We start from the raw sequence: 18837 nt of genomic DNA on the forward strand, positions 1-18837 counted from the left end.
TCATTACAACCAGCACATCCCTGACTTTCTTCAGGTGTGGCTGGAGTTATTAGAATTCAGTGTTATTCCAGCATTTACATTTGTACACGAAGTGCTCCACTTTTTCTGTTCTCAGGTGGTCTTGCACTTGATGTTCCAGGCCAATGACAATATGGCTTCAACAAGAAAAACTGGTCAGAATAAAAGTTGCCTGGAAATGTATAAGCTATGCAAACTCCAAGGAAAATGGTGACAAAGAAATTGTAGCAACATTGATTTTCTTTATTTAGGTAACCACATTTTACCACAATAAAATCTGGCATCATCCTCGGATAAATTCTGATGGATTCTTCAGTTGTTTGACGGTCTGCAAAGAGAGTTAAAGCATGTTTATTGCTGCTCCCAACCATTTTTTAACACTTATTTGACAGAATTAATGATCACTTACTTGGCCCATTCAACATTGAGAATAAGATGATCATATCCAAATCCTGACACTCCTGCAATTGCTCTGGCTGCATCCTCCCGACGGTGGAAACTGATAAAGGCAAATCCCTGCAAGACACAAAGAAGTTGATGGATGAGACAACTAGACCACGCTCTGCTTTTTGTCATTGTCAACTGTGCTAACATTTTTGGCACCACCAGCTAGTCATCAACTCAAAAGTACAAACTTTGCATTACAGATGCAAAAAGCAGCTTAGAAAAAAATGCCCACTACAGTCAATTATCTTTACCTTGTTGCACTTGTGTAAGAATTGTAAATGATGTCCAACATCTACAAACTGAAACACCTGCTTTAATAATTTCTCTTTATTTGGCTTCCTCCTTTCCTCTGAGTTTTATGAATGCCTTAAGATTGAAAGTGTAGTTCTCTGTATTTTGATCAAGCACTGACCTTTGATTGCCCAGTGTTCTTGTCCTTGGCCAGGTAGATCCTCGAGATGGAGCCAAATGGTCTGAAGAGCTCCTGCAAGTCTGTCTCACGGGTGTCCTCAGACAAATTGGTCACACGAATAGTGGCATTGTCATCAGCTGTAAGGTACAAATGTATACTGTTTATACTGAGCAATGCTCTTGCAGCTGCACAATGACTCATGTAACAAATGGATGTACAGTAAACAAAGTACAACTTAATACCCACCTCTACGGTTGGGCTGCATGGACTCCCCTCTTCGCGTGCCTCCATCCCTCAGACTTGGGGGCACATACTTCCCAGTCTTGCTCTGCGCAGGTTGTGCAGGCTCTGGTTCCGCTGATAAGAGAGAAGAAAAGCAGGTCACATCAGTCATAACTTTAAGAACAGCCAACCACCAAGTCTAACTGTGGACCATAAAAAATGGAGTGTGATGATGATACCAGAACCAGCAGGCTTCTCCTTGTCTGCAGTGGAAAGCCCAAGCTGTTCAGCCAGCTCCTTCTGCATGGGGCCCAGGGTGTCCTTGTATGGACAGCGGGTGGTCCAATGGTCGCCTTTGCAAATACGACAAGACACAATCTTCTGTCCTTTCAGTTTATTCATGGGATCCTCATCCTGGTCTTGGGCGTTCAAGTCCTGCAAGAGGTAAAATGAGGTAGTCACAAGCTGAGTAAATTACAAACCAATGCCACAGTTAAACCATGTTTCCATCAATGAGCAGCAGCATGAACTCTTTAAGCTCACAATAGATGCTTACCTCTTTGCTGGAAATGAAAGTCATGAAGACATCATCACTAACTGTGGTGGTGGCAACATTAGGACCTGGTGCATCGAACTCAGAGTTGCCAAATTTCTTCCAGTTCTGAAATCAAAGAAAACATATAAAACATGACACCTGACTTTACCAAAAGTCTTGCTCATTTCAAAGCAAATGCAGCTTAAACTAAATTCAACTCAGCAGACCTTTCTCCTGGCAACAGCTTTAGAAGCTTTTCTTGTCTCAATCTTGAAGGTCCGCACAATCTGGAGGACAAAAAAAAGGCAGGAAATGCATAATTTATTTCTATTTCACTGAAGCATTGTGTCTTTTTTACTTTAGTCAAAATTCCCAAACATTTATTGCACTTACAAAATACTATGCTAATAATGAGTACATAGAAATGCCATGACGTATACAGTCTCTTCAAACCTTTAGTGAATGCTGGTGCTGCAACATCAAGAGATTTTTTAGTATTTAAGGTTATCAGTGAAAATTATTATCCAGAATTGCAGAGAAACTAGGACATACAGATCAATGAATGACTGCATTTATTGCTTTTGTGGTTTTAAAAGCCAAATGGGAAAAAAATGTAGTTTCTTAAGACATCTGGAAGAAAGTCGATCAAGAAAAAAAATACCTGCATGGTGTTTAATGAAATTTGCTACTAGACTTCTGATATTTGAATAATTGACTGACAAATGGCTCTGTACCAGCAGTGTTGGTGTCATAGTACAATAAAATCTACACTAAAATGCAATATAATGTCTAACCCTGTGTCAGAGCAGCCACAGGAGCTGCACTCATGAAATGCAGCCATATACAAAGCAACACTGTGAACAATCGTAACAGATACAATATAAGTGAACCTGAAATTACCTTGAACTTCTTTCCCTCGTCATCTATTTTATATTCAGTGACAGTTTTTATATTTCCTTTGATGGTTTCCTTGGGGGATGGTAGTGTGCCTGGAAAAAAATCATATTCAGAAATGTTGGACAAAAAAGAGGCAGAAAGCCACAGAAACTTTTTCCAGCCCTCTTATTTGAGGCTTCTTGTTCTAGTCCGCTTCAAAATGAACAACCAGCCTCAGAGACTGTTAAATCAAACGGCCATCAACAAATGGTGACTGAGATAGCGCTTGATAGACCTCTTTCAATCGTTAAATACTAATTAGGATATTAAAAATAAATTGATTTGGCCATGAACACTTTACTATTCTACACTGTCAATGGAGCAACCTCAGACTTTCTCATCTTTTGACCACATCTCCAGTCTGTTATAGCTTCAATAACGTTACGCACTTTACACCAAAATAAAATACATAACGTCACATTTGTGACGACAAGTACCTTATTTTCCGACACTACATTTCATCGTACAGTTAGCCAACTCAATGTTATTAAGTTGAAGTCTAACTAAAGCCAGTAACATAGCTCGCTAGCTTGCTAACTTTTAGCCATCTGAACGTTACCAGTGAATGACACTGCCTACGTCACAGTGCATGGGCCACACCATATGTTGATAACATATTTCATCACTAAATCCTCAATTTATGCCAATCACTATAACCTACGACTGGAGCCTTTTAAAAGATTAGATATCCAAAAACATCACAAATAAGTATACTTCTAACTCGAGTATTACGCCCGACAACCACGTGGAAGTGGAAGCCGCCTAGCCGGCCTCCTGCTCGGGGCATCAGACTTCAACAGATGTGCTAGCATTAGCGAGCTACGCTAACTCCTTAGCTAGCTACTTGCCTTCATCTCCCTCTTCCTCGACTTGGTCTGCCCAGCTGGGCTTGGAGCTGGAAGGGAGAGATTGATATACAATATTAGATCGATAAAATGATCCCCAATACAAGGAGAACCGTGTAAATATTCTTAGTAACACTCACTCGTCGTATTCAATCGACGGCATCCTCTCAGCTAGCTTAGCTTCGGGACAGCAAAGAGCGGAACACTTCCAGCCGAGCCAATCCGCCACCACACACACTTCCGGGATTGAAACTTCGCATTAAAAGTATCATGTTTGTTGAATTTTTATCTTCAAAATAAGAGTCATACATTCCGGGTTTACCGACGGTTTCAAACTAAGTTTTACTAGTGTAAGGGTGAAAATAATGTATGTGCTATTTTGGCTTTATGTTATGATGAAAATATCCGACATTGTAGGGTTAAATGTTTGACACATGTCAGAGAGGTTAAGTGAAAAGGTTACCCTGTGATGGTAGTGTGTATAGATATAAATTGTATATATAGACTAGTGAATCTTATTAAATATGATTATATTTGTGCTGTTGCAGACAAAATCCTAATTGTTACATGATTTTTGTAACAGTGGGGTTTTATCTGCAATGAATTGAGTGATTATTGAGTGTGATGAGTGATTATATCAAATATACTGTTGGTCAATGGATAAAGAATAACAATTCTCCTTTCACTTCTCTTCCTGATGTGGTGCAGACTGGGTCAGACAGGAAGTTCAAAATTTGTACATTACAACAACAAAAGAATCTTTATTACAGTCATGTTTCAGCTAGTAGAAAAATACATTTCAGCAGTATCAGTAATCAGAGCAAGACCTCCTCAGTAAAAAATCCTGTGTAGAATTAAGTTTTACAGCATGAATTAATAATGTACATCCCAGATAACTTGTAGAGGAACAGCTCTACTTCCTCATCTCTCTCCTGCTGTTGTCCTCTGAGCTCTTACCACAACAAGCGACTCTTATACTGTCAAACACAGCCATGTAAAGGATTGGATGGATACACATGTTCAGAGCTGCCAGTCCCTTGGACACTTGGTACATGTCGTAGACCTCACAGCTAGACTTGTTGCCATTGATCTTCAGATAGAAGTGATAGATCTGAAGGAGGTGGTACGGCACAAAGGAAATGGCATACAGCACAAGAACTGACGCGACTAGCAGGGCTACCTTGCGTTTCTCCAGTGTGGTTATACTGGCATTTTTCCACACCACCCGAATCACCACACAGTAAGACGTTAAAGTAACCAGGAAGGGGAAAAGACATCCAAACACAGCAAGAAAGATTCTGTAAGTGAAGTGAGGGCTTTCATCCCCATGAATCTTGCTACAGAAGGATACACACTGAGTCTTGTTATCTTGTTCACAAACAGAGGCAAATTTCAACACTGGGCAGGAAGTGACTCCCACAATGATCCAGATGATGACACTGATGGCCTTGGCGTGGGCAGGCACTACATGGGATCGGGTAAAGAAGGGATACATGAGGGCCACACATCGGTTCACGCTTATGGCCATGATGAAGAAGATGCTCGCATACAGGTTGCAGGTGAAAAGAAACCTCTCGATTTTACACACAGCATCGCCAAAGATCCAGTTTTTCCCCAGTGAGTAGTAGACAATCAGCAAAGGCAGGGTCAGCACGTACAGCAGGTCACTGATTGCCAGGTTACATGACAAAACGACGCCAGTGTGCCAGTCCCTTCTCTCTCTGGCCAGCAGCAGCCACAGGGCGAACAGGTTTCCTGCCAGAGCCACAACGAACTCCACCCCATACACTGAGGGCAGCAGGGCCATTTGAAACTTCTGACACTGAGTGAAATTATGTACCATCTTGATTTCTGCTGAAGATTATTTTGTTATCCAGCTGCTTTCATGCAATTTGTATTGTCCAATATCTGTAAAGCGAAGTGTGTTCATTAAATGAATCCATCCATTTGAATAACAGTCACAGTAATTTTGATTTTGTTACTTAAGAGGCTATGTGAAGTTAGGAAACCTATTCAAAGAAAGCATTATTTCTTTTTTCTAAATAGCCAATACAGTATACAATGTAAAATGTTACATTTCTAAAACAAAGACTCTATCTATTTATAGGAAATTCAAAAGTCACTTACCCGAGGGCAGATTTGCAAAGTGTTGTTCTGTAGAGAAGCTTATGACCTGAGTGTTCATTTCCTGTGTGATATGTGTAAAGAAAGTTTGAAAAGCGACTTAACCATCAGAGTTATCTTAGCAAGATATGTGAGTGAGCTAATGGAGGACTCAGACAAACCTCACAGTCACTTCCTTTAACCCTCTACATAGATTTCACAATTTGAAGAAGCAAAACCATGACGACACACGCTTTTGCAAAACCGAATAGGTGATAAATAGCCTACATTTTCCGATAGATGTTAACTGATTAAGTTCACGTTTTACAGAACATATCAGGGCAGTGGTGCTACTGCATCTTAGCAGTAAGTAGCCTAGTGTCTGTCATGTCAGAGCATACAGGGCAGCAGTGCAACTCTCATTTAAAAAACAATAGTAATATATTTAGCTAATTGCTAATAATAACTTTGAGCTTCTGGTTTTGGGATATTTCCCCCAAAAATGGTTTTCTAATCTGTATGTGTTTATCATGTTGCTGAAGCCTCAAGAAAATATACTTGAGATGAAAAAAAATCTAAAATTAGCAACAACCCATAAACGTTGCCTAATTGTTCAGTAAATATCACAGATTTTACACAAATGAACTCAAACTCCATGTGAAATAAACATTCGAGCGTAGTCACAGTACAAGTGGTTTCTTTTTAGATGACTGATTGGGATACTCAGCATCATATTCAAGTAAAATCATGCTTCAATATCACCAGTGTCGTTTTATTTCTTAAATAATTCCTCTAGAAATGCTGCCCTAGACTTCACTTAATCAAAGCATTTTAGTTTTTAAACAAAAACCTAGAAATCCAGTGTCTTCATATTTATCTTGTCTGCCATTTTTTAAATACTTAAACAATAATTTATAACATTAATAATATAACCTTATCACTGATTTGAGATATTGCTACTTACATCTTACACTGATGGAGAACCACTCAGGAGCATCAGCAAGTTAAACTAAGACACCATGGGTGTGGTTATTTGGTACGTATAGTAGATAAAGTGAACCTGCTGGGCAAATTCTTCAAATTCCAAGGGGGAAAAAATGACTAAATTCTTCCTTTTTTGTCAACATCTGCTTAGTAAACAGACATTGTTTTTATTAAAGGATTATTTTTACCATTATATTTTCTTTTCCCTCAAATTAGCTCTGAATACAAATGTCAACATTTGCATAAAAGTGATAAAATGAACAAAACATCTGAGTTTCTGCAATGAACTCCAGAGTCGTGAAGCGAAATTTAATAAACATCAGGTCTATTGTTGTCATGTTAAATTACAAATGTCTTACAGGAAAGGAAAGTTATACCAGAGGATAAAAGACTCAGAAATTATCTCATGAATACCAAGAAATTTGGCTGCACTGAAGAGAATAAAATCCCAATTAAATTTGAAAGATCATTTTTTAAACTATTTATTGAACAAGTACATATTCAACATTAATTCACACAGTGTGAAAAATATAACACATTTCTTCTCGTTTGTCCCTCTGCCGATTTACAACAATAAACAGTCTCACTAGCAACCATCACTCACTGCTGAAGCCTTCCCAGGCGTCACCGGCTGAGGCAATGATGGACGCTTGCTGCCATCTGGTGCTCCAACATAATAACACATTCAGTGTCCAAGTCCAGAAAGAAGAGGCAGAACTCAGCCTTTTCCCTTCCTCTGTTTAAAGCCTTGCTCTGCTCCTTTCTTCTTAAAGCCCGGCTTTGCTTTCTGACCTTTAGATTTGAATGATTTGTCCTTATTTTTCTTCCCACCAAATGTTTTGTTCCCATCAAATTTCTTCTTCCCACCAAATTTCTTCTCCCCCTCGCCAGCTTTCTTTGCTCCAAATGTCTTTCCTCCAGGCTTCACTTTCTTCCCGAATGGCTTCTCCCTGTCCCTGGATCTGTCCCTGGATTTCTTCCATCCTTTTCCTGTTTGTTCTCTGTGCTGCTGTCCACCTGGACCGTTTCTCTTGGGCGACTTGGCATCTCTGTCTTTTCTTGGAGGTTTACCAGGGGACAGCTTTCTCGTCTTGGCAGGTCTGTGAGTCTTTTCTGAGCCCTTCCTCTTCTTGGCACTAGGGAACATGTCTGCACATAAAAAATAAAAAACAAAGTGTTGGTCAATAATGAAATTCAAAACAAGAGCCAAGAGCTAATGGTTTACAGCACACTAGTTCTATTCACCTTCATCTGGCTCCTCTCCTACAGCCTGTCTGTAGTACTCCACCTCATCATCAGATTCAACAGCAGCCACCTCATCCTGCTGCATCCCGGGATCCTCCACTTCACTGTCCTCTTCATCCTCGTGGTGTTTCCTCTTCATGCCTTCCAGACTCTTTTGTCTGTTACGAGCAAAAAAAACAAAAACAAAAACCCAAAACAATGATTTACACTTTACCTAAATGGACAAAATGGATATGGCACAAGGGTCAAATGATCTGCAAGGCCAAATTACTTGTTCTCGTCCCGTTTCTCTTTTTTCTGAGCAACATTCTGCTCCTGCTTCTTTCGGCGACCTTCTTTTTCCTTTAGCTGGGCTTCCTTCCTGTTCAGGATCTCCTGTATTTCCTCCTCCGTCTTGGAGACTGGCAAACACAGCACATAACAATTTCCCATTACAAGACAATCTGTACCACGTCTACATAAAAAATCTGCTCTTCAGATGTATCAGTAAGCGTTTACTTTTAGAGAAAAATCATAGAATTCATAGAAATATTTTCATCATGTACACCAGAATATATCAAGTAGCAAGATAAATGAATAAGGACTAAATGCACCCACTGAAGTTGTGATAAAGGACATTCCCCTCTCCCATGCCTTCTTGTATCTTCATCAGTTGCAGAGTCATGCGAGGTCCAATCTGAGATCAACACAGTGCAACAACTCAGGTCCCATCCAAGCATCATCGTCATGTTGTTTTCAAAAGCTGTATCTCCTCAGCACACTCACCTCGGTCAGACGGACAGCGCTCTGCTGGGACGCCATGTTGCCTCGGCCAGAGTAGGCCTGTGGCAGCTCAGTTATGTTGTGCTCTGCATCCTGCTCTGCTTCACTTTCTGAAAGGTTTGCACCGCTGAGAGAGAGAGAGCACAGTTCATCAGATACTACAGCTTTACCTGCAAACCAAGCACACTTACACGTCAGGACCGAACATATTAAACCTTAACAAGAACCTTACTTCATCAGCAGCTCACTGATATCCTCAAACTTGCTCATGTTGGGGAACTTCTCCTGCATCAGCTTCTTGACCCCGCGGCTCATGCCCACAGGGACAACCTTCAGGCTGCTGCAGGTTGGGAACACGATCAGGTGGGTCAGTGTGACATTTAAATCAATAGATAAAGGAAACCAGGGTTATTGTGTGGAGGCCCATCAGTGCGTTTACTTTGAACATACATCACTGAACAGTCAAGTCACAATCTGTCATCATCTGAGCCCAACCAACACTGTTTTACTGAGGATTAAATCTGTGTAGGGTGCAGTGATGGTGCCTGAAGGGCATCTCACCACTTCTGCACTTTCATTCTTTTTCTTTACTAAGAAACATATTGACACAGTTTGAAGGCAACAGCTAAACAAGATTAACAAAACAATAGTTTTCAGGGCTGAGAGAGCCTTACAGCTCTGTACTAAGAGCAGCTAGAGTACAGCTGTGCAGCTCTCTGCCAACGACTCAACATACTTCCAAATACAGAGAAAACAATCTGAATGTTTATTGAAGAATATTTTTACTTACTAATGGCGAAATTCAATTTCCTGGGACACTGGGTTGTAACTCAGCAGCACACACCTCTTTATATTGTTGAGGTTTACCTGGAAAACAACAATAACCTATAAATGTTTTGCTAGACCTCAGTGTTAAACTTTTACAGTGCTAAATGACTCAAGGATTCATAAATCAGAAAGCGTTTACTTTTCACAACTCTTCAGAGGTAATCTCAGAAGACTATACTGTCATCATGTAAATCTCGAGTCAATAAAGCGAAAACAAAATAGCGTTACAGGGAAAACAAACCTTGTGCACATTAATAGAGGGAAACATGTGTTGAAACATGGTGGCCATGAGTTTGACATGCATGCCATCAGACCCAAAGTTGTTGAGGACGAGAAGCGGATGGTGTGTGAACTGCTGCTCGTGCATCCTGTGCTTCTTCAGAGACGAAACCACATCTTTGATAAGCGAGTACTGAAAAAAAAAAAAAAAATTACAAGTCCTTGTAAAAATAGGAATATAATCAAAAAATAAAAATCATAGAAAAAAACATTGGTTATAAATGACTCTGGCAGATCGGGCACATCAGTGCGTTTACTTTGAAAGCATCACTAACAGTCAAATCTTAAACTGTCATCATCTGAGCCCATCTAGATATGTGTGCTAGTGTTTTATTTATGCATTCATATATTTACCTTGAGCACTCTGAAATGAAGCATGGGACCTTTGGGAAGCCGAGCGAGTCTCTGAAAGCACAAGTCATGGGTTGCTGGATGGATGATGTTGTAGGCTTAACATGGAAAAACTGCACAGTTCTCCAGCACTCAAGAACTGCTTGCTAATGGAGCGATCTGAACTTACCATGTTGAGAGTGCTGGCGGTCTTGCTGAAGATCATGAAGTGTGTCACTCCCAGTGGTCCTGCGATAGCCACAAAGTCTTTCAGCACGTTCTTTTTCCTAATCTGGTACAAAAACAGAAAAAAGAACAGTTTCAATCATTGTGAGTGTGACAGAACAATGAAAGGGCAAATATGCCTGCAACTGTCACAGTCAATTATTTACTCGGATAATCAAATTGTTGGTGCGTGGTCTTTAACACGTCAGAAAATGGTGAAAAACGTCAATCACGGTTTCCCAAAGCCCAATATGTTATCCCACAAGCCAAAACAGACCACAGATCTACACCCCTGATGCAATTCAAAGCAGCCAAAGTATCTCCCAAATCACTTTCTTCTTGGAGTGAACATCATTGCCTCATCCAGATGTGACTTGGTTTTACACACTGACCTTCAGAGACTCTGCTGTGTATGGCTCCATGACTCTCCGTACGTCCAGGATGAGCTGACCAGCGTTTTTCCCAACCTGACCCCGATGAAACACGAAGGAGTGGGGCACGGCTGCGTAGCTCTCATTGGCCACATGGTTGGCTGCTGCTCGGCATTTCTTCTGGTTCTTGGTCTGAAAGCACGATATCATAATATCAGTTATCACGAAAGAAACATTAAAGTGACATCTGACAGATTGCTACGTGACTCTGAATTGCGATTAAAACTCGAGCTAATTTATAAAACACGCCAGTTAACGAGTGTAATCACAGAGCTCAACGTGCTACATTACCGTTTAATATATATTCACCGCCGACTAAAGTTGAACTACAGTTTTCTCATGTAATGCAAGTCACACTGTCACAAAACAACGACTGGATTATCTCATGAATTATAGTGGTAAATTCTCATCGTGCTAACTCAACTGAAGCTAACCTGCTAGCACAGGCCATTACTTAAAGTTACCTTTGATTTTCCCATTATTCAGCGAGATGTAGAACAGGTGAATGCAGTCAATTAAGTAGCATCAATTGCTGCTACAGTATATTTATGATGTCAAAGAAAAAAGTCCACTCATTATGGCCGTAAAAATCTACGACAGTTTAAACTGTTCAACTACGAAGTCAACACGGCGCCTTCCACATGGTTCTACCACTGTGTGTCACACACTAATGTATCCGGGTTGTTCACATGTCTGGTAATAGTTAGCAGCAGCGTTCCGCGTGCACAAGAGCTGAAAATACTGTCAGCGTAATGTACAGCAGAGACTTGTAACCTGTGCAATCTACACATAATTATGGAGTCAAAATTAAATAACATTTACTTTTCTTATTGGATGACCTTGATATAAGCAGGCTCCCAGGCAGACTGAAAATTGTTTGTGTGTCAGTCACGTTGTTTTTGTGGGATGTCTCAGATATTTTAGTGATAGCTGTCTATAGAAAGGTCTTTTATCTGTCTGACTGCGTAATTATCACAAACAACAGTAACTAGTATTTGCTGTAACTGTTTTAATATCAATTTGTTGCAAATAGTCTTAAAATTAATACTACTGAATTGAATTGAATCTGGTAGGATTTTAAAAGACTATAGTACTAAAACTACTACATTAAAAACTAGCTACCATTGTGAACGTTTTGACCACCTCTATTGACACACTTAGTTGTGGTCAATGCAAGAAACTAGAACTGAATGTTCTCATACTTTTTTTTGAAAGTTTTGCAGACTAGCTCGGCGGTTCCGGCGGTCCGTCGAGAGTCTCCCGTCTGGTACCGGGTGGAACCAAGGGACAAGTTTTCACTGCCCCCCGGTGGTCACATTCAGGAACTGCAACACTTATGACCGAGCAGTAATCATACTGCATTTACAGTTCTCTAGCGGCCACGATTAGAGCCAACAGATAAACATTCTTCTATGCGAATATGAAAGATAATATTGATTATTAATCATTTTGGTCCTCTTAGTACTAATGTATACATTACGTTGATTAATAAGCGGTAACCTCCCAACACTTAAACATCGATTTGGACAACGACAAGGAGATAAGTATATTTAGCATCACTAGTTTCCATTTCCCTCTCGTGGACACAGTGAGAAACTGCAGCACCAAATTCGTTAAGTGTACGTCAATACAGATCGGAAGTAAACGAAAGGAAAGGAACTGATCTGAAATAATCATACTAATAGTTTTCTAGTTTTTTTTAACTTCACATTCTCCGTGCGGAATATTACTGATATTAACATTGCTATTCGTTTTATAACATGTTGTATGTTTCTGATATATCAACGGCATCAATGAGGATATTTTACTATTTTATTGAGGAAACCGGGGAGGGTCTTTACCTCCTCCTTCGCTATGAGAGTCCAAAGAGGACGTGGACCCCAACACATCTCCTCACTACACTTCTTATTAATATTAATAGTATTAATAATATACACTTTAATATAATACACCGCGGGGCCCTGCACCATGGAATTCAAATTTGCTTAATTTGTTTGACAATAATGAAGCATAGTATTGCCAGAGTGTGTTTTACACAGTGTATGTAAAGTATGTATAACAACATAACACAACAACACGGAACACAAGAAAAAAAAGACACACTCTTACAAAGTATAATGACTGATAATGATTATTGACCATGATTATTATCAATAACTTTATCCTTTTGAGCAACTCCGCTCTAAAATGTTTTCAAAGCTGTATTTTCCTACTGAAAACTGTGGAACTGTCACCAATAGAGAAAAATAAACATTACCTTTTGTTGATCATTTCTACTGGGTTGCGATCGCTTCAGCGTGGTCACTTTATTTTGAAGTACCTTGTATGGAAGTGCGTTTATATCCTCATTGACGACACTTGACGAATTTGTTGTTGCAATTTCTCATTACAGCCGCTAGAGGGAAGCAAACGCGCGTGATTGTAATTACACCTCCACTGACACTACACGTTGTTGTTCAATGGAAACGCATACCTTAGTTAGGCTACAGGGTTCAAACTAGTTCATGTATTCGTCCATTTACGTGGCCAATTTATACTGTACTATACTGTGTTATACTGTTTTGCAAATCAGGACCAAAATATGAGTCTTAGCAAAGTCAACATAGCTAAAAACATCATCAGTTTTTATTAGTAAATACTGAAGAAGCTGTAAAAAATAAGCAATCACACGGCCCAGTCAAAGAGAGGGAAGAGGAGCTGTGTGTAGAAACTTCATTCAGGAGTGGCAACAGAGAACTGGAACAACAACATTTCAAAAGGAACTGAAATCATAAGGCAAGGGAAGTTTTTTGTGCTGTGAAACCACAAAACATGCTGTGGTAAATACATTTCCTTAAAGGATGCTCACCATAGTTCTAAGTAGCAGTTTGCAGCAACTGACAAACATTAACTCACCTGTGATGCATCTATGTTGCAGGAAACCTAGCGGCCTATTTAAATCTTTGTACAAGTTAGTAAAAGGATTGTGTCTCTCACAGCTTCGATCAAATAAAAGGTGTTTCAGTGAATTTTAGCTGTCTTATCATTTAGCTGAACAACAGAAAATTAACCTGCAGCCATACTGATAATCCAATCATTGTGACATTTGATGCTTTGCTTTATTACATATTAAATTGACAAACTTGTTTGTACTGTTAAATCCATACGTGCCCTTTTCATTCCCAATCACAATGCTATCACCTGTTGCCAGTTAAGCTGTTTACTTAGTGTAAACCTCTACATTTGAAGACCGCACTAGTTCTGTGACAGGACAGCAGGTTGATGGCAGAGGGAGGAGACATCCCAGGATTCCTGCACCGAGCCCCCTGCTAAACAACGAGTGCTGGGAGGTGGCGTCATTTGGATAGTTTGTAATTAGTCGTCTCCCTCTTCAGAGATCAGAACCTTGGGAGGAGAAGAGGCAGTCTGGCTGCTGACGAAGGCCGAGCGTCGTCTGATTTTTGTTTTTATCTTGAGATGTGTTTGTGACTCAAATTCCTCTGCCTTCATCTTCACACCAACAGGCGACTTTCAGCCTGGAAGAAGGCCCATCTGTGTGACTCTTCATGATCCATGAACATGTGATTTTTAAAACCCTTTATTTTACATCTGTGCATCCTGGGAGCTGCAGCTACACACCGGAGCAGAGCAAAGACATCCTCAACACTTTTCAGCTGCTACGGTAAGCTCTGGGCGGGGGGTGGTCTCAAGCTACGTCAGTTTAATCCACTTTAATGTAGACTGAAATGCACTTGCACTGATTACAGCATCCAAAGTAATCATTGGGTCATTAAATCATTATAAGACATATTGTTAATCAGCTCAGACTCAGAAAAAAAGTATTCGTTGGAAGTGAAGACTGTTGGTACCAGTGATGTGTCCCGTTGAGGGAGATGTTTATGTCAGTGTAAATATTGACCTATTTGGATTCATGTGTTTATGGTGTTGACCGTGGTTGTCGTGTTTGGACGTGGAGCTGACTCTTCTGTTGACCGTGAGGTGGAGGTGTGTTGATTCTGGCTGGTTGATGTTGACTGTTGTCCCTTCAGTGTTGACCTGCTAATAAATTCCAACCAGGGGTAAAAGGGTGTACTTTCACTTTGCAAGGAAACATCTGGCGAACAGTGAAGACTTGCAGTTTCACCAAAAACAAAGTCTGACCTTGTTTCAGAGTGTCAGACGTGTTTCTGCAAGGTTCATTTTCAGTCAGGATGATCAGTGTGATTATGTGTTTGGTAGCTCTCACCATGTCCTCTCCTCCATGGCCAGGGTTTCCTCAGAGGCTGAACAGATTCATGGAGAGGACACTGACACTGGGTCTGACTCTTTTCTTAACACTCTGCCTGGACATACCAGCAGCTGGAGGACGGAAGGAGGGGGCTCATGGCGAGAACACCCAGAAACGTTCATCGCGGTCTCCAGATGCAAAAGCAGGCCGCTGCTCCTACACCTTCATTGTTCCCCAGCAAAAGCTGACAGGTGCGCTGTGTCTGAACACCCAGTCTGCCACTACCAACCACTCCGAGGTGGCGGTGCTGCGGGCGGAGCTCATAAGGCAGCAGGAACAGCTGGAGAAGCTCCGGGGCCAGCTGGAGCAGGAGGGCTCCCTTGCCATGGAGGTAAGAGCCCTGCGCAAAGAGAGCAACAGCATGAATTCTCGCATTGCTCAGCTCTACGCGCAGCTGCTACATGAAGTCATCCACAAGAAAGACCAGGCGTTGGAGCAGCGAAGGGTGGAGAACCTCCTGCTAAATGCTACAACACAGGTGAGAACTGCGGTCCTTGTTGACCTTTTATTCACGTCACAGCGACGCTCCACCGTGTTTTAAATGTTATTAAACATCTGGAACATCTCAGGCGCTGCAGGTGTCCAGTAACTACAGGGAGCTGGAGAAGAAATATGGAGCCCTCACCTCCATGATGAGCTCCCAGAACCAGTTCATTGCTCGGCTGGAGAAGCAGTGCCAGTGCAGGGACCCCACCCAGTCCTCTGTGGTAGGGACCAAACTGTGGTCTGCATGTTGCAAATTCATGCTGGGATTTAACACGAGCTCTGAGATTGGTGTGTTGTTTTTGTGTTGGTCTGCTCAGGTGACGACTGAACCACCCAAAAGCCGGCCTAACGTGCATCCTAATTACAGCTCTGAAGCCAACGAAATGACCAATGATGTTCAAAGGGACCAAAGTGCTCCTCCACCGCGGCAGGAAAAAACAGTTCATTCCCTCCCCACTGCCATGGCAACCAACACTCCCACAGCGCCTCCTTTCATTAGTTTCCCTGTCACAAAGACTCCAGGTACATCAGTGTAAAGCATGCCTCACAGCAGAAGTGCATGATTAGATTTAAACCTGTGTGTATAAACCCATCAGTCTTCTGTCAGAGTTATTTAGCTGCTCAGATAAGCAGAAGGCGAAGGAGTCAGTGACCTGCTGGTGGGAGCCCTTCCTCTCTGGGAACGCTTAAACAATGTCAAAACCAGCCAGCAGCTCTTATCAGAACAGACAGGGCTTCGTGATGAAGACACACTTGTGAGCGCACGCACGATTTGCAGCATTTGCCGAGGCTTTAAATGACACTTCTACTGTACGCTTGTACAACTGGAATGTCTGAAATGACAATGTAGATTTGAGCAGTCCTTTCAACATGTCAGCAGAACTTAAGTGACTCCACCGTGTGAGTGTGTGAGTTACTCACCACTTCCTAGCAGGCCTGATGAAAGAGCGTCCACTGACACATGTTGCTTGTGCGAGCATAGACCACAACACCATTAGGCATTATCGCTTTGTGTAGGAGATTTCCCTCCACGCATGCATCTTCTCCGTGCAGACTCCCGCGGTCATCTTATCACTGCGATGTGAGACACTGAACATGTGTTGGGGGAAAATTCTTCAGCCCTGAAAAGATAAGTTGTCCTGCATCTGAGATCTTCCTGACGCTGAAACAAACAGAATACCACAGCCCCCTGCGGCCGGCATTTTTTTGTGTTCTCCGCCACTGTGAGCTTGACCCAGGATTAATCCTCAGGAGCCTCGAACTCCATTTCAAACGTTTATCATGAAAAAAATGAAAAAACTACATGTTGAGAAGATCCATTCTGTCTTGATTTGACTAATTACCTCCATCTGAGAGCTATTCGCCCTCGTTAGCAGTGAGGGAACGCCTCAAAAACTGAGGCGTTTTAACAAATAGCATTCGCAACAGTAACTATTCAATACTAAATTTTAACTACAGTCAAGAATTTGAGGTATCACTTAATATCAAGTTATGCACCATTAACTAGCTGTTTATTAGCTTGCAAGTTCGTAGCATATTAGCTCTTTCTCTGTCAGTATAAAGCACTTAATAATGCTTTATTCTGAATGACCATATTCTACAACTGCTAGGCCATTAACTAACCCTTACTAACCCTCACCCCCAGAATAAGGTACTAATAAGTGCTTTATAATAACTAATAAAGAGTCAATATGCATGCTATAACAAGAATATCAAAATGTTATATACATGTTATGATTCCGACATATATCTGCATTTTGCTTTTCTTACTATCACTCACGTGGTTGCATATACTTTTCTCCCATCTAAGGGCCGTGGCGGGACTGCCAGCACGTACTGGAATCAGGCGAGACCACCAGTGGGATCTACCTGCTCCGCCCACAGAGTGCCAACCGGCTCCTGCAGGCCTGGTGTGAGCAGAGTCAGGCTCAGGGAGGGTGGACGGTCATCCAGAGGAGGCAGGATGGCTCCGTCAACTTCTTCCGGACCTGGGAGCAGTATAAGGTGATTCCACACACCTGCAAGTCTGCAAAACACACCGGGATTAACAAGATGAGTTCTGCCATGCCTGTGGGGCAGTATGCTAATATGCTCACAATGCAAATGCTAATAAGATGATGTTTAGCAGGTGTTATGCATGCTAATGTTTGATAATTAGCAAAAAAAAGTAAAGCTGAAGCTGATGGGGATGCCATTAATTTGCAGGTGTTCAGTTATAAACCACATTTTGACCTGATGATGGCGCCAGAGGAAAACTCAGGGGATCAGCAATGTTATAAGAATTCATCCTGATGGGGACATGAACGTGTTTACCAAATTTCTTGGATATTCATGCTTTTCGTCAGATGTAGGATTTGACAAAAAGCAAATCCTGCTTTTGTGAGTAGGATTCATCCTCTGGTGACCATGAATGTGTCACAAAATTTCATGCCAATCCATCTAATAGTTGTTAGGGATTGCAAATTCCATAGCAAACGCCGCTACCATGGCTGAAAATGAAAAATTCATGCATATGAACTCAAACCTGTGTGTTGGTGTATTACAGCAAGGCTTTGGGAACCTAGATGGAGAGTATTGGCTCGGGCTTGAACACCTCTACTGGATGACTAAACAGGCCCAATATAAACTGCGGGTGGCTCTGGAGGACTGGCAGGGCCGACAGGTGTTTGCCGAGTATGACAGCTTCCACCTGGAACCGGAGAGCGACTGGTACCGACTGCGGCTGGGACAATACCACGGCAACGCTGGGGACTCGCTCTCGTGGCACAACAACAAGGCCTTCACCACCCTGGATCGAGACAAGGACGGCTATACAGGTCTGCTCTCCCTGCTCGCCCTGTTTTTCAGCCCTCTGTTGGCGTTTACACTTTTCCTGGTAATTACCCCGTTCCTCTGTCATGTTACCAGGTAACTGCGCTCATTACCAAAAAGGAGGCTGGTGGTACCACATGTGTGCCCACTCCAATCTGAACGGCGTGTGGTATCGAGGCGGACACTATCGCAGCCGCTACCAGGACGGGGTCTACTGGGCGGAGTTCCACGGAGGGTCCTACTCTTTGAAACGAGTTTCCATGATGATCAAACCTACATAAAAAAGTTATGGACAAGTGAGAAAGAACAATGATGAACTGATGTAGACAGATGTAAAGGGCCTTAAATAATATGTTCCAGTGGGCTGTTAAATAACAAATGTCTTTACACATTGATTTTGAGAGGCCAACTGCTTTTGTACGGGCTGTTAGTGAATCATTGGACATGTGCTGAGATGACACGTCGGCCCTCTGTGTTGCAATTTCTTGAGAAAATGTGATGTTTTCCACTTTGCAGTGTACTTTTCAATAAAGCTATGCCAAATTAGCTCCCGTATGACAGTTTTTAAAAAGCTTAAAGAAGATGAAGCAAGTGTTTACGTAAAATATGGGAGGCAATGGGTATATTATCTTTGGTTTCACCACAGAGAACAACCCTGGTTGTGGTGTCAC

At 41.7% G+C, this 18837-nt stretch overlaps 4 protein-coding genes across 4 annotated transcripts; 1 reads left to right on the top strand and 3 right to left on the bottom strand.

The window, feature by feature from the left end:
* Positions 1 to 165: 165 nt before the first annotated feature.
* eif3g (eukaryotic translation initiation factor 3, subunit G) lies at positions 166 to 3640 on the bottom strand. The gene is made up of 10 exons (XM_041957098.1): positions 3556 to 3640; positions 3419 to 3465; positions 2535 to 2623; positions 1862 to 1921; positions 1656 to 1760; positions 1339 to 1534; positions 1124 to 1234; positions 878 to 1014; positions 428 to 534; positions 166 to 346 (listed from the first exon to the last, which is right to left on the bottom strand). Exons 1-10 carry the CDS (start codon positions 3576 to 3578, stop codon positions 331 to 333), a joined length of 891 nt encoding a protein of 296 aa, XP_041813032.1. The 5' UTR covers positions 3579 to 3640; the 3' UTR covers positions 166 to 330.
* A 514-nt stretch (positions 3641 to 4154) lies between these two features.
* On the bottom strand, positions 4155 to 5683 carry p2ry11 (purinergic receptor P2Y11). The gene is made up of 2 exons (XM_041956920.1): positions 5543 to 5683; positions 4155 to 5323 (listed from the first exon to the last, which is right to left on the bottom strand). The coding sequence occupies exon 2, from the start codon at positions 5256 to 5258 to the stop codon at positions 4329 to 4331; it is 930 nt and encodes a 309-aa protein (XP_041812854.1). The 5' UTR covers positions 5259 to 5323; positions 5543 to 5683; the 3' UTR covers positions 4155 to 4328.
* Positions 5684 to 6695: 1012 nt separating this feature from the next.
* ppan (peter pan homolog) lies at positions 6696 to 11250 on the bottom strand. The gene is made up of 12 exons (XM_041956919.1): positions 11067 to 11250; positions 10564 to 10734; positions 10137 to 10238; positions 9971 to 10021; positions 9579 to 9749; positions 9300 to 9376; positions 8742 to 8849; positions 8513 to 8636; positions 8345 to 8423; positions 8019 to 8148; positions 7748 to 7905; positions 6696 to 7651 (listed from the first exon to the last, which is right to left on the bottom strand). The coding sequence occupies exons 1-12, from the start codon at positions 11079 to 11081 to the stop codon at positions 7221 to 7223; spliced, it is 1617 nt and encodes a 538-aa protein (XP_041812853.1). The 5' UTR covers positions 11082 to 11250; the 3' UTR covers positions 6696 to 7220.
* A 2749-nt stretch (positions 11251 to 13999) lies between these two features.
* On the top strand, positions 14000 to 18519 carry angptl6 (angiopoietin-like 6). Its single transcript, XM_041957339.1, has 7 exons — positions 14000 to 14263; positions 14851 to 15347; positions 15439 to 15576; positions 15673 to 15877; positions 17166 to 17359; positions 17901 to 18171; positions 18263 to 18519. The coding sequence occupies exons 2-7, from the start codon at positions 14877 to 14879 to the stop codon at positions 18445 to 18447; spliced, it is 1464 nt and encodes a 487-aa protein (XP_041813273.1). The 5' UTR covers positions 14000 to 14263; positions 14851 to 14876; the 3' UTR covers positions 18448 to 18519.
* Positions 18520 to 18837: the final 318 nt, after the last annotated feature.

Source organism: Chelmon rostratus, chromosome 17 (genome assembly GCF_017976325.1).
Source record: "Chelmon rostratus isolate fCheRos1 chromosome 17, fCheRos1.pri, whole genome shotgun sequence".
Lineage (NCBI taxonomy): Eukaryota > Metazoa > Chordata > Actinopteri > Chaetodontiformes > Chaetodontidae > Chelmon > Chelmon rostratus.

What these genes read in the sequence shown, in the direction of transcription:
- eif3g (XM_041957098.1), bottom strand. Translation starts at nt 3,578, where the DNA reads ATGCCGTCGATTGAATACGACGA. An exon ending in AAGCTGTTGCCAGGAGAAAG is followed by an intron (nt 1,761 to 1,861) that starts GTCTGCTGAGTT and finishes CTTTGATTTCAG; the next exon opens with AACTGGAAGAAATTTGGCAA. An exon ending in CTTTCATTTCCAGCAAAGAG is followed by an intron (nt 1,535 to 1,655) that starts GTAAGCATCTAT and finishes TACCTCTTGCAG; the next exon opens with GACTTGAACGCCCAAGACCA.
- p2ry11 (XM_041956920.1), bottom strand. Translation starts at nt 5,258, where the DNA reads ATGGTACATAATTTCACTCAGTGTCAGAAGTTTCAAATGGCCCTGCTG.
- ppan (XM_041956919.1), bottom strand. An exon ending in ACACAGCAGAGTCTCTGAAG is followed by an intron (nt 10,239 to 10,563) that starts GTCAGTGTGTAA and finishes TTTTTGTACCAG; the next exon opens with ATTAGGAAAAAGAACGTGCT. An exon ending in GAGAAACGGGACGAGAACAA is followed by an intron (nt 7,906 to 8,018) that starts GTAATTTGGCCT and finishes TGCTCGTAACAG; the next exon opens with ACAAAAGAGTCTGGAAGGCA.
- angptl6 (XM_041957339.1), top strand. Translation starts at nt 14,877, where the DNA reads ATGGAGAGGACACTGACACTGGGTCTGACTCTTTTCTTAACACTCTGC. An exon ending in TGCTAAATGCTACAACACAG is followed by an intron (nt 15,348 to 15,438) that starts GTGAGAACTGCG and finishes GGAACATCTCAG; the next exon opens with GCGCTGCAGGTGTCCAGTAA. An exon ending in CCCTGTCACAAAGACTCCAG is followed by an intron (nt 15,878 to 17,165) that starts GTACATCAGTGT and finishes CTCCCATCTAAG; the next exon opens with GGCCGTGGCGGGACTGCCAG.